Source organism: Trichomonas vaginalis, chromosome III (genome assembly GCF_026262505.1).
Source record: "Trichomonas vaginalis G3 chromosome III, whole genome shotgun sequence".
Taxonomy (NCBI): domain Eukaryota; phylum Parabasalia; order Trichomonadida; family Trichomonadidae; genus Trichomonas; species Trichomonas vaginalis.
The window spans coordinates 3398116-3411616 of record NC_067205.1 but is presented as its reverse complement, the minus strand read 5'-3'; the positions used below and the strand labels follow the sequence as shown (position 1 = coordinate 3411616).

The 13501-nt window shown below is 32.6% G+C and overlaps 3 protein-coding genes across 3 annotated transcripts, besides 2 other annotated features; 1 reads left to right on the top strand and 2 right to left on the bottom strand.

The window, feature by feature from the left end:
* Positions 1-2056: 2056 nt before the first annotated feature.
* Positions 2057-3360: a mobile genetic element.
* Positions 2137-3264, bottom strand: TVAGG3_0633680 (Mariner transposase; the record flags this gene model as incomplete). The annotated part of the gene is made up of 1 exon (XM_051240929.1): positions 2137-3264. One exon carries the CDS (start codon positions 3262-3264, stop codon positions 2137-2139), a length of 1128 nt encoding a protein of 375 aa, XP_051087516.1.
* Positions 3361-7425: 4065 nt separating the features above from the next.
* Positions 7426-8414: a mobile genetic element.
* A 1782-nt stretch (positions 8415-10196) lies between these two features.
* Positions 10197-11417, top strand: TVAGG3_0633650 (nucleotide-diphospho-sugar transferases family; the record flags this gene model as incomplete). The annotated part of the gene is made up of 1 exon (XM_001303808.2): positions 10197-11117. The coding sequence occupies one exon, from the start codon at positions 10197-10199 to the stop codon at positions 11115-11117; it is 921 nt and encodes a 306-aa protein (XP_001303809.1).
* Positions 11418-11526: 109 nt separating this feature from the next.
* On the bottom strand, positions 11527-12057 carry TVAGG3_0633640 (RNA polymerase II transcription regulator recruiting protein; the record flags this gene model as incomplete). The annotated part of the gene is made up of 1 exon (XM_001303809.1): positions 11527-12057. One exon carries the CDS (start codon positions 12055-12057, stop codon positions 11527-11529), a length of 531 nt encoding a protein of 176 aa, XP_001303810.1.
* Between the last annotated feature and the right edge of the window lie 1444 nt (positions 12058-13501).

The following is a 13501-nucleotide window of genomic DNA, read 5'->3' as shown; positions in this document are numbered from 1 at the left end:
GAATTGAAGGATTTCGAAGCCCATCAAATAGACAGAATAGACAAATTGCTGCTTTTGTCTTATTACATGCTTGGGGTAGCTGTCCGATTGAGCTTTGCGGTCTTTGAAACACAATTGGTGTTCTTGACACAATTCTCTTCGTTGCTACCATCGCCGCCATTTTCTTCTAAAATTGAGTTTATTATTTTAAAAATTCAGTGATCGAAAAATTGATAATGAATGATTGAGCGTTCGCTATTAATTAAGAATTTCGACCACACGAAATATTCATGCCACCTCCCCTAAACTATATTTATTTATGAATACGTATTCATTCAATTTTTAAGAGATATTCTGAGTTTTGGCGGAAATATAAATAAAATCATTTCAATCAAAGTTCTCATTTTCGACAGATTTTGTACAACCTCCGAACACATTTTTCCTCAGTTAAATAAGCGCATTGTCAGAATACTTTTGATATTTCCGAAGAGTTTTCATCGTAGCGGTAGAGAAATAAGTTCAAAATTTTGAAAACACGCCAATCAAATCTTAGGGCGTAGAATTATGTCTTTTGTGCTGGAACAGAGAAAGTTCAATTCTGATTTTAACCCCTTTTTATCTGTGGAGAAAACAGTCTTACAAATCTATCATAAGGATATTATTTATTAAATTATTTCACAGGAAATACATATGTAATGCCTGTATATAACTTGATATTAAATACCTAAATGATTTTTTACCCCTGAAAATTATATGATAAAATATTTTACAGCTTAAGTTAATATGGAATAGATCACATGCACACACACAACGAATATTTTCATTAAACATTGGATTTATGTCTGATTCCTTCAAAAGATTTCATCACAAATTACAATCTATCTATATTTGAGGTAATAACGCCAAATCATCGCACTAATACATCTGTAAAAGACATATCTAACTAATTTATTCACGTGTAGAGTTGAAAGTAATGATTTCTCATCTCTTGAAGTGAGAAAAAGTGGCAAATTTAGATGAGTTCTGAACCTTGGGCCGGATCAACAGTTGAATCTTGGCTAGAGAATGTTGTTGAATCCTCCAAGGCAGAGTATCCGGAAGAAGTTGTGGAAAATATCACACAATTACTTCTTTCGGATTCATCGGATGTAAATATACGATCAAAATTGTCAAATCTATTAGGACCTTCAGTAAAGACTCCTGTGGATGTATTTTTAGATTGGAGAGATCAAATTATCAAATATTTTCATCAGAAAGATCAAAATTCAAGTCAAACTAAACAAGAATCGAAACCAATTTTAGCTCCAATTAAGCGCACTAAGCCAATAAAACCAGTCGTAAAAGCAATTTATAAAAATACCGAAACAATCAACATGTCAAGATATGATGTTCAAGCAACTACTCTTGAGAAGCCAAAAATCGATAGAAAACAACTTTCTGATTTACCAGATTGGGTACGACAATGTTTTAACGGCTGTACAGAATTTAATGATATTCAATCCCAAATTTTCGAAACAGGATACAACACGGACGACAATATGCTTGTCTGTGCACCAACAGGTGCTGGTAAAACAAATGTCGCTATGATTACTATTCTTCATGAAATTAAAAAACATATTATCGAAATTCCGGGAATTCCACCTCACATTGATGATTCTCCCTTCTTAATTGTCTATATTACACCCATGAAAGCACTTGCCATGGAAATCCAAGACAAGCTTAATACCGCATTAAAGCATTTGAAAGTTGTTGTTGAAGAATACACCGGAGATACATCATTATCATCTGCACAAGTAGAGAAATCCCAGATCCTTGTTGCTACACCAGAAAAGTGGGATGTTGCCACAAGAAAAGCCGGAGAAAACGCTCCAAGTATGCGATTGAAACTCCTAATTATTGATGAAATCCATCTTTTAGCCGATGACAGAGGTCCTGTCATTGAATCATTAGTTGCAAGAACTCTTCGACAAGTAGAACAAACGCAGAAGCAAATCAGAATCCTTGGATTGTCCGCGACATTGCCTAATTACACTGATGTCGCAAATTTCATTCGTGTTCCTGATAATGGTTTGTTTTATAGGGTGTCCAAAGGTGTGTTTAGCACAAACCTGAATACTGCGAATAGAAATAAACAAGTTACATATATATAAAGTTTATTTAAATATAATCACCATTGGATTCAATCACGCGTTCGCAGCGATCGATCCAGGCTTGAAAGACACGCTTTAAATCATCATGAGAAAATTGCTCAAATTGCTCTCTTACAAAATTTTCAAGATCATCTGGACTCGCGAATTCGCGTCCTTCAGCTCTCTTTTTTAGCGTGCCGAATAAATAAAAGTCAGAGGGTGCAATATCAGGTGAATAAATTGGGTTTGGAACAACTTTGACATTGTTTTCCACCAAGTAATTCATTACCTTATGACTTTTGTGAACTCTTGAATTATCAAAATGAATTGCAAACTTTTGTTTTTGTTGTTTGGATTTCTCAAACTCATCAGAATTGATAATTTGAGTAAGAACATTGTCAATTAGATACTGAGCATTCATCGTATTAGGTTTTTGAAGAATATCAATTGCGATGATGCCATTCACGCCCCAAAAAACCGACAACATCATCATTGGTGTGTCAATTTTTTTCTTCGGGAATGTTTGCGGATTTTCATCCTTCGGGATCCACATGATTTTGGCTTCTGTTGCATATTGAAACCAAGACTCGTCCCCTGTTGCTAAAAAGCGAAACTTCTTGGATTGATACGCACCCAATATAGAGAGGAGCTCTTTCGAAGATTGGACTCTAGATTTTTTTTGAACTGAATTAAGGTTGTGCGGAACCCAACGTGTATACGCTAGTTTGTAGTTCAAATAATTGTGCAGATAATAACTGACTGTTGTACGTGGTATCTTTGTCATCTCCTCTATCCTTCTGAGTGATGCTCTTGGGTCTTCATCTAGCGCTTGAAGAATTGCTTTGATTTTTCTTTGATCCGGCAATTTTTTGTCAATTTTTATGATGGGCGCCTTTTTGTTCATGAAGTGATACATCCTAACATGATACGTTACAGTGGAATAGCTAGGAGCATCCATACCGAAGCATTTTACCAATGTCTCGTAGATTTTTTTACAGTCTTTGCATTTTTTTGCAAGAGCGAGGATGTTTTCTTTATGATTCATTAAAAAAATGAAAAAAATCCCGCCAAAATTTCCCGCGAAACCGCCTCTTGTCTCAAAATTCATTTTATATCCCGGCATGGCGCCAAAATACAACATACTCATCATATACATATATTCATATTTTTTATTATATATTTATAATCAGCATATATCTCCTTTAATAGTCTCATATAGAGCGCTGTGCTAAACGCACCTTTGGACACCCTATATTTCGGTCCAGAATACAGACCTGTTCCATTGGCAATGACATTAATTGGTGCAAAGAAGACAGATAAATGTCCTGACCAAGACAGCCAGAAACTATACAATGAACTTAAGCAGCCAGGCTACAAAGATGAATCAATACAAGTTGATGTTTTAGGTATCCAAGTTTTGAAAGAAATTTTAGGGAAAGGATCGCAAACAATTGTTTTTGTTCATTCAAGAAACGAAACATCGAAGTATGCACATATAGTAAATAGATATTTAGGTACTTCTGCAACTGATGAATTATTAACACAAGCAGGAAAACGAAATTTAAGTCCACAATTACGAGAAACAATTGCATTGGGAATTGGTATTCATCATGCAGGACTTCCTAGACAAGACAGAGTTTTCGTTGAGCAAATGTTTAGATCTAACATGTTCCAGATACTTATTTGCACATCAACATTGGCATGGGGTGTAAATCTTCCTGCTCATTCTGTTGTCATCAAAGGAACAAAAGTTTATAACACAGAACTCGGAAAAATCGAAGATATCGGTATTTTGGATGTCCACCAGATGTTCGGAAGAGCTGGTCGTCCTCAGTTCGATACATGCGGTGAAGCGTATTTGATTACAGAAGCCAATGTTTTGTCAAGTTACACAAAAACTTTGGTTAACGCTGAACCAATTGATTCCAAATTCATGAACAAACTCGAAGATTGTTTGAACGCCGAAGTATCTTTGGGAACTGTCGCATCAAAAGAAGATGCAATACGTTGGGCAACATATACATTTATGTACCAATTAGAACCAAATTACGAAAGAACTGTTGATTCAATAAGAAGAGCAATTAAAAACCTGACAAAATATGGAATGGTCAGATACTCAAAAACAACTGAAATATTGCATCCAACACATGTTGGTTTGGTTTCTTCATGCACTACATTCCTTTCGATGCTGTAAGATTTTTGAATGAAAATCTTAAAGGAGAAATGGAAGAAAGTGAATTAATTGACTGCGTTTTCGCTTCAGGAATTTGTGATTCGATCACTGTCAGAAAGAACGAATACAAAGAAATGGAAGTTTATAAGCCAGTCATTCCTTTCGCATCAGCTATTGAAGAAGTATCAGGAAAAGTCAATTTCCTTCTCCAAACATATATAAGTCGAGAACCTTTGAAGACAACAACTCTTCAGTTAGATCAAGGTTGGGTTGCAGATAATATTTCCAGAATTTTCGATGCGATTTTCGAAATTTCTGTTGAAAAAGGTTGGTGTTTCTTAGCCTCATTCTGTTTGGACTTGTGCAAGATGGTACAAAGAAGAATGTGGTGGTGCAGAATGAGAACAGATTGTCCTTTAATCCAAATTATGTCTTTTCCTCGCGATGACCAACTTTTGAAAAGAATTATAAGACAAGGTTTGTCAATTGATGATATCAAACAGATCGATTTCAAAGAGCTCTGCAATCTCTTGAGAGGTGATAATTACGCAGCACAATCTTTGGATTACGCCAAGAAATTCCCTTCTGTAAGAATGAGTTGTTATTATCAACCGATTTCTGACAAATATTTGAATATTGTAATTGATGTCACTTTTCCATTTGAATGGGATTATAACATTTGTTCACAATTCATGAACTATAAGATATTCATTGAAGATGGTGATGAAAATATTTTCTATATTGCAAGTGAGTTTTCCATCGATGAAATTCTTGCAAAAACTGGAATGCAATTGAATTACTGTGTTCCAATTGCTCTTGGTTCGAAATCTTACATCATTTCGATTACTTCATCTGAATATTTAGCAGCAGGTGATAGATGCCATTAAAGATCGAAAGAATCAGCAAATTATATGAACCATACAAGTCAGCATTAGTTCCTTTGATGGCATTACCAATTGCTGCTTTGAATGACATGGAATACATGAAATTCTTTGGTTTCAAGTTCTTCAATGAGATCCAAACACAACTGTTTTACCAAGTTTACCACACAGATGCAAATATTTTGTTGTGCGCACCAAATGGAACAGGCAAATCAGTTATTGGTGAATTGGCCATTTTCAAACAACTTCTTGAAAATGATGATTCAAAGATTTTGTATTTGAATCCTTTACAAATTTCTTTGGATGAAAAAATATCAAATTGGAAAGAAAAACTTCCAGCGAAATTCTGCTGGCTATCAGGTGATTTCTCCAAAGACTGTTCTTTGATACAAAAGCATAGAATCATCGCTGCAAATCCAGAAGATTTTGATAATGTGTCAAAAGTGAAGTCAATGAAAATCTTTTTGTCACGTTTCAAATTAATAATTATTGATGATATCCACATGATGAACACCAACAAAGGTGCTCTTATAGAAGTAATTGTTGATCGAATGCGCAGATATTGCAGGAAATTAAGATTTGTTGTTATTGGAAACACCGTTGCAAATCCAATTGATTTAGCCGTTTATTTCGAAGTTGAATTGAAACAAACATTCAATTTCCCATTGGAAGCACGTCCTGTTGAAATGAAATTCCTTTTAAGAGGATCCCAGGACGAAACTATTCAGCGAGAATGGCTGCGATGAACAAACCTCTTTCTGATTCAATTAAATCTTTCTCTGAAGAATTGCCAACAATTATTTTCGTGTCAAGTAAGAAACAGACGAAATTGACAGCAAGTGAACTCATTGACTACGCAAACAACAGAGGAGAACCAGACTATTACAAGACAAAAGAAAGTACAGAAATGTCAGAAAAAGTTGATAACGAGGAATTGAGATATTTCTTGTCATTCGGAATTGGCATTCATCATAATTCATTAACGGATAAAGACAAGAAGATTGTTGAAGGTTTGTTTAGAAGAGGACAATTAAGGCTTCTTATTGCTCCTGTTTCTTTTGCTTGGGGTAAGTTTTTACCTGCAAAATTCGTTGTCATAAAAGGAACAGAATATTTCGATACAAAAACAAACCAATACGTTCCTTATCCAATCCAAGACATGCAGCAGATGATGGCAAGAGCAGGAAGACCTTATTTGGATCAAGAAGGTTTGTTAATGATCTATTGCGAAGAAAGTAGAAAAGAATTCTTGCAGAATTTCGTTTATTCTCCTGTTCCAATTGAATCTTCATTACCTAGTGTATTATTAGAAGTTATCAATGCAGAAGTAAGCAGCAGAAACATCAGATCTTTCAATGGAATGATGTCTTTCTTGCACAGATCTTTTCTTTTCATCAGAGTTAACCAGAATCCGAAATATTACATGAAAAACTTGGATGAAATCGCTAATGAAATCGTTGATAAACTTATCAGATATGAGTGTGTCTCAATCAATCATGAAGGAAAATTAAAACCAACACAATTAGGAAGAATTGCTGCTCTTTATGGTGTTTCTCCTTCAATTGTCCATAATTTCTTTGAGAAAACAAATGACGCAATGTCAATTGATTTGTTACTTAAAAGCATCTGTAATTCAGCAGATTTATCTGAAGTTCCTATCAGATTTGGTGAAGACAAGATATTGAGTGAAATGACACCGAGATATGAATATCACGAACCTTTGACTTCTTCTGCTGCAAAAGCATTTTTCATTTTGAACTATTACTTTTCAAACAGAAGAATGCCGAACCAAGATTTCGAAGCTGACAAAGCCGTGATACTCAAACAGACTCTCAAAATAGCTAAATGTTTCAGCGAAATCTGTTGCGTCAAAGGATTAGCAAATGAAACATTAAACTGTTTGGGAATTGTTCAAATGATTAATTTCGGTTTGTGGAATGATTCAAATCCACTTTTAGTACTGACAAACGAAGCCTTTGACTTCAAATACATTCACGAAGTCATGTTCACGAAACAGAGATTGCCAAAGATCTTGAATGAACTCAGAAACAATTTCTGTCTCTACAAGAAAACACAGATATTGTTGGATAGAACAAGAACTGCAATTAGAATTGAACTTGAAAAAGTGTCAGGAACAACAGGATCCCAAATTTTCAACAAGAATTGGGAGAATCAAAACACAATGCAGGCATTGCATGTGTTAGTTGTTGGCATCAAATCAGGAAAACTCTATTGCCACGACAGAGTTGTCTGCGACAAAGAAAATTTTGAGGGATTCGTTAGTTTATTTTCTCGATGAATATGCAATAAAATTTGATTTTTACCTTATCAATATACTTCATATAATATACACATGTTCATGTAAAAACTTTTTTCCAAAATCCTCAGGAATTAAGGGATTTTTGAATTTTAAGAATTTTTTTCGAATTTTTTCGAAAAAAAAATATTTTCAGAACAGCCTTAACGGCTAAGATTTAGGAACAATGTTAAGTATCAAAAAGAAAGGAGGTCTGATATAGACAACATATATCGTTGAAGGTTGAAAAAATCTCTAATATTTGAGCCCAAAATTTCAAATTTTAATTTTTTGAAAAAAGAGCCCACCTGTATGTACGTTTATTTGAGAGGAGGATTATATTTTTGAAAGGGTGAAACATTATGAATATGTTAATTATATAATAATATGTATTATTATAAAAAAGAAAAAATAAAGAACGTTAAAATTTTTCTTTCTTGATTTTTTACAAAATCTACTTAGAATTATGCAAAATATGACTAAATAATTATAAATTTCAAGTTAAATTTTAATTTTGATAAATAATTTAAATTTCAAAATATCAAGTTCAGTTCGACTATGTATGTAGTAATTCCTCAATAAAGTGTCAAAACCCTATTAAAATATATGAACATTTTCAACATTTTAATGTTTTTATTTAAAAATTTGTTGGAATATGAGCTTCAAACAATTATTATGTAAATAAAAATAATTAAATATATGTATTTATTCGTATTACAACCGTAGTAAGTCGATTCTTCCTTTCTTCTACTGAGGTTTGAATTTGATTTCGAATTGTAAAGAGATTCAAAGGGAAAATACTAGCGGATAAAAACTACCTCCATGAAAGGGTCATAATGGAGTCAAGTTGTATTTTTTGATATTTTTTGCTTTTCGAGCCTAAATAGGTAGCCAAGATAATGCCTAAAAATAAGGTTCTAAATTCTGAAGTTTACATGATCCTCTCGTGTGCACCCTTAAAATTTGAAATTTTGGGCTCAAATATTAGAGATTTTTTCAACCTTCAACGATATATGTTGTCTATATCAGACCTCCTTTCTTTTTGATACTTAACATTAGAGATGCGAGTTTCCGAATTTTTTTAGCCCTGGGATGTCATAACCGCTGCGGTTTTGTAAAATTTGGGATAAATTTTGACAATCCATTTTTTGTGGGATGTACGTTTATATCAATTTGCTCGGCGTTTGCCGAGCTATTGTACAATCCTACTCGAATTCATTACGCAGCCCTGGTCACTCAAAGGCCAGGGCATACAATTACAAAATAGTAGAGTGAGACTCTTCTAATTTCTTCCAATCACAAGAAAGATCTTAGAAGAGCCTCACTCTACTCGAACACATTACGCAGCCCTGGTCACTCAAAGGCCAGGGCATACAATTACAAAATAGTAGAGTGAGACTCTTCTAATTTCTTCCAATCACAAGGAAGATCTTAGAAGAGCCTCACTCTACTCGAACACATTACGCAGCTCCTGCTCAACAATGAGCAGGTCTTACCACTTTGAGAGGCTTTCGTTCGAGTTCTGATGCAGATCCCAACGCGAGCGAGAGTCTCTCAAGCAAGCTTCTAATTCGTAGCTAGAGTTTCACTCTTATGAACTGGCAGCCAATTTGAGAGACTTTCGCTCGAGATCTAATGAAAAATCAGAACTCGGCCAAAAATTGCCCAAACAGGCTTGTAATTCGTAGCTATAGTATTGATCGTATGGATGTGTTGCCAATATGAGAGACTTTCGCTCGATGTCTGATATTGCATCAGACATCGAGCGAAAGTCACTCAAAACAGCTTAGACATGTCTATTTTGACGGCATTAAATGATTTCATAGGAAATGTCTCAGTTGTTAATTAAGTTCACGTGAGCTTTTATGAATGAAAATAAGTAAAAAAAAGAATTTTCTCAAAAAAATTGTGTACGCATTGAAATTTTTATCTATAAATTTAGATATGTCATCAATAATATAATATAATTTTAAATTCGTGGAGTACACTTGGGATAATTGAATATGGGCTACCCCATCCCAACCTCTCAAACTTCCTCTGAATTTGGACAAGGTATCCCAATCCCAAAGACCTATCTGAATAAAATGAAATAAGTATATTATATATATTATTTATTTGCTAATAATGAGCATAAATCGCTAAAATTATGAAGAAATTAAAAATTAAAAATTAAAATTAGAAAAAAATGTTGATTTAATGAGAGAATATTGTATAAAAATAGAATTATTAGCTAAAATACGTATTAATTTTATGATATTTCAATCACATTAACGAAAATCGCCCATTTTTAATTCAAATGGGCGGGAAAAAAATAAAATTCCAAAAAAAAAATTGAATTGGGGAAACGATAGGGGACGGGATATAAGAAACCCCATATGTTTGGGAATTTTTCGCATCACTACTTAACATTGTTCCTAAATCTTAGCCGTTAAGGCTGTTCTGAAAATATTTTTTTTTCGAAAAAATTCGAAAAAAATTCTTAAAATTCAAAAATCCCTTAATTCCTGAGGATTTTGGAAAAAAGTTTTTACATGAACATGTGTATATTATATGAAGTATATTGATAAGGTAAAAATCAAATTTTATTGCATATTCATCGAGAAAATAAACTAACGAATCCCTCAAAATTGAGAGGGTAATCCTCCTCCTCTCAAATAAACGTACATACGGGTGCACCCTTAATACTTATGAAAGGGAAGAATTCGATCTTTTTTATTGTGTGGCTTTATTTCGATTTTATGCTATTGTCATTTGGAATTTTCACAGTCATTAAGAATTACACACCTTTATTGCTAGAAAGTGGCGATATTTACTGTGATTGGAATGCATCAACAGTTTCAGCTGGCACTCAACGGGATGTTGTATTCTTATTTGCTACAAGTATTGGAAAAGGATTACATTTAGCTTACATTTCACTCAGATCAACTGGTTCAAATTGCAGAATAATTTTATTTGTACCAGAAAAACTAAATCTCTCTCCTAAAGAAAAGAAAATGCTCAAAATATACAAAGTTGAAGTCGTAAAAATACAAGAAAATGTCCGAAACGACAAAACAGTTCCTCATATGGATAGATACGAACATGAATACGAATGGCTTACGAATAATCTTAAAGATGTAGATAGAGTGTTCCATACAGACGCATTTGATGTATTTTTCCAAGGAGATCCATTTGCAGATATTTTATCAAATAATTCTCTCACTTTAGCACTTGAACCACATCAATTTAGATCATGCGGATGGAACCTAGCCTGGTTGAAAGAATGCTATGGCGATGCAGTGCTTGGACAGTTACATCACAATTTCATTTTGTGTTCTGGATCTATTGGAGGCTCTGCACATGAATATCTTAAGTTATTGAACCTAATGATTACGTCAGACCACTGGATTAAATGCTGGGATTCAAGTATGGATCAGCCAATCTTAAATTACATGATTTGGTCCGGAAAAGCAACAAAAGAAGGAATTAAATATAAATTGACAGGCTGTAACGAAGGATTCTACACAATGCAGTGGTGTATCAAAGGGAAAAATATTTTATTCAACGAACACAAACAAATTGTATCAATTGAAGGAACTGTTCCTGCATACATTCATCAGTATAACAGATACGAATCTTTACAGAACCTTCTTTTCGAGAAATGCCATATTACAGGCTAAATTATAATATAGTCAATCCCATGATGCTTTTAGGACATATACATGGCCATGCGATGCCAGAATTGTTAATTTCTTTTGGCTTTTACAGAATTTTCCCGATATATTTTTATAATAACTTTTGACGTTCAAATAATTCTCATAAAGCTTGTTTAGTACTCATTTAACATGTTTCAGTCCAATATTTTTTGAGATTTTTTTATTCAATGAAATTCATTTATTAATTGTCATTATTATCGTTTGTATTAGAACTATTAAATCTATATTTGTTATTTTCACGTGACGTTGGGCAAATTTGGCCCTTCCCCAAATTTTTTTAGAAAACTTTTAAAATTTGATTTCCTTTAGCAACAATAAAGTAATTAAAAGAAATATGTCAAACAAATATCATTTATATCAACAAACAACACGATTACCAAACTGCAAATGGATTGTCTTCAAATATATCAAGACATTTTGAAAAGTATTCAAATCCTTGGAATAAGAAATCTTTTCCATCATAGAAACTAGTTTTAACTGCTTCAATCTTTTGCGTTGGCTTTTCCTCTTCAGGTTCTGATGAACAAATGTCACCACTGGTTTGGATTTGTCTTATTAACATATTCCATCTATTTTTTATAGCTGCATCTGTTCTTTTATTGAAAATTTTTGAAAATTTTGTCCATTTCGGACCCATTTGTTTATATTTATCTAAAATCATTTGATCTTCTTCTTTTGTCCATGGATCTCTGTTTATATCAGGGGAAAGATATTTGGTATATCTCTCTCTGCATTGGCGAACATTTCTGTTTCCCATAAGTTGTGCAATAAGATCCCAATTTTCTTGTCCATAGTAAGTTACATAATTGACTAATTGCGCATCTTCTTTTGATGAAAATTGCATTTTGGGATGTGGTTTCCCTATTGAGCCAAGAGAGCGACGTGATAATCCTGAGTAATTCATTAATATTTCTATTTTAATATTCATTCAAATTTGATAAATTTAAATTTTGAATACTTTTTAAAAATTCTGTGGGTAATAAATATGATATTTTATTCGGTTCTTTGATGCAATGCTGGAAACAAGCTGGTTTTCTAATTTATCAATGGAAATATGATTATTTTTTGTGAAGATAAAACCGCAATATTGAATTCATTAATCAAACCAAATCAAATAAATTGCGAGTATTTATACAATCTATCAAGAATGCATTCTATCATATGTCAATTTTCAATTATTTATTGAGATGTTCTAGAAAAATTTTCAATGATTTCAGCATACGTTGAATTTAAATTTTACATCATGTAAATTCTATTAACCCAACGATGACCAATTTTAAAACGATGACGTAAAAATCATATCTCACCTTGAATATGTTTTAATTTCCACCGCCAATTTCTTCTCTCAAAAAATAATCAACGCAACTTCATTTCAACACTGAAATTATAATAATTAAAATATACGCTATATTGTTGATGTTTTTCACTTTAAATTCAAAAATAATATTTAGTGGGTCAGTGAAGGCTTGTCAATGTGGGTCGACCAACTTAATTTTGGATAATAAATTCACCTACTAGGGTGCTAACAAAGAGGAAAATGATCTAATAACTTACTTCTCTCTTCAAAATTCAAAAGAAATCTTCTTGATTCTAAATTTGTTTACTTTTTTTGTCAACATTTTACCAAAACAATAGGATGTACATGTACATGCTTTGATAACATAAGATTTTAATTTGGTATTCCCAATTTCTTCTAAAACAATAATCTGAACATTAATATATACATTTCATTAACAAATAGGAAATTCCAATTCTGAACAGGGTTCTTTTCCCACTTTGTTTAATTTTTAAGTTTCAATTATTTTATTGCTATCCCTATTCGAAACTATTTACTTAAAGTGGTGTTTTATTATTTCATCACTCATGAATATTAGCATCATTAATTTTAAATAATACAAAACATTCTTAATGTCGATTTAATTTTTTAATAATCTGGTTTAGATTAGCCTACCATATCTTAAACAAATATCAACAAATAAGTCGTGAATCTGGTTCAAACAAAAATACTGAACTCGTATTAATAATGAAAAAAAAATAAATAAAAAAAATATAAAAACTCAATCGGAAAGGTACCATATTACTTTTCTTTAAGATAAAGCTATTCGCAAATATTCTCCTCGCTATTTATAAGATTCGCTTCGACCAATTTGATAACAATAAAAACGTATTTATAAATAGATACACAGTTGATGGAACGGTTCACATCTATTACCAATGACTCATTCAGCATGATACACCATCATATTATCAGATAGAGCATTCTTAGATGACTCATATGTCCGATCTCTAAACTTTACACATATTCAATATAATTAAATTATAAAGATTTTAATTCTTTTTCTCATTTA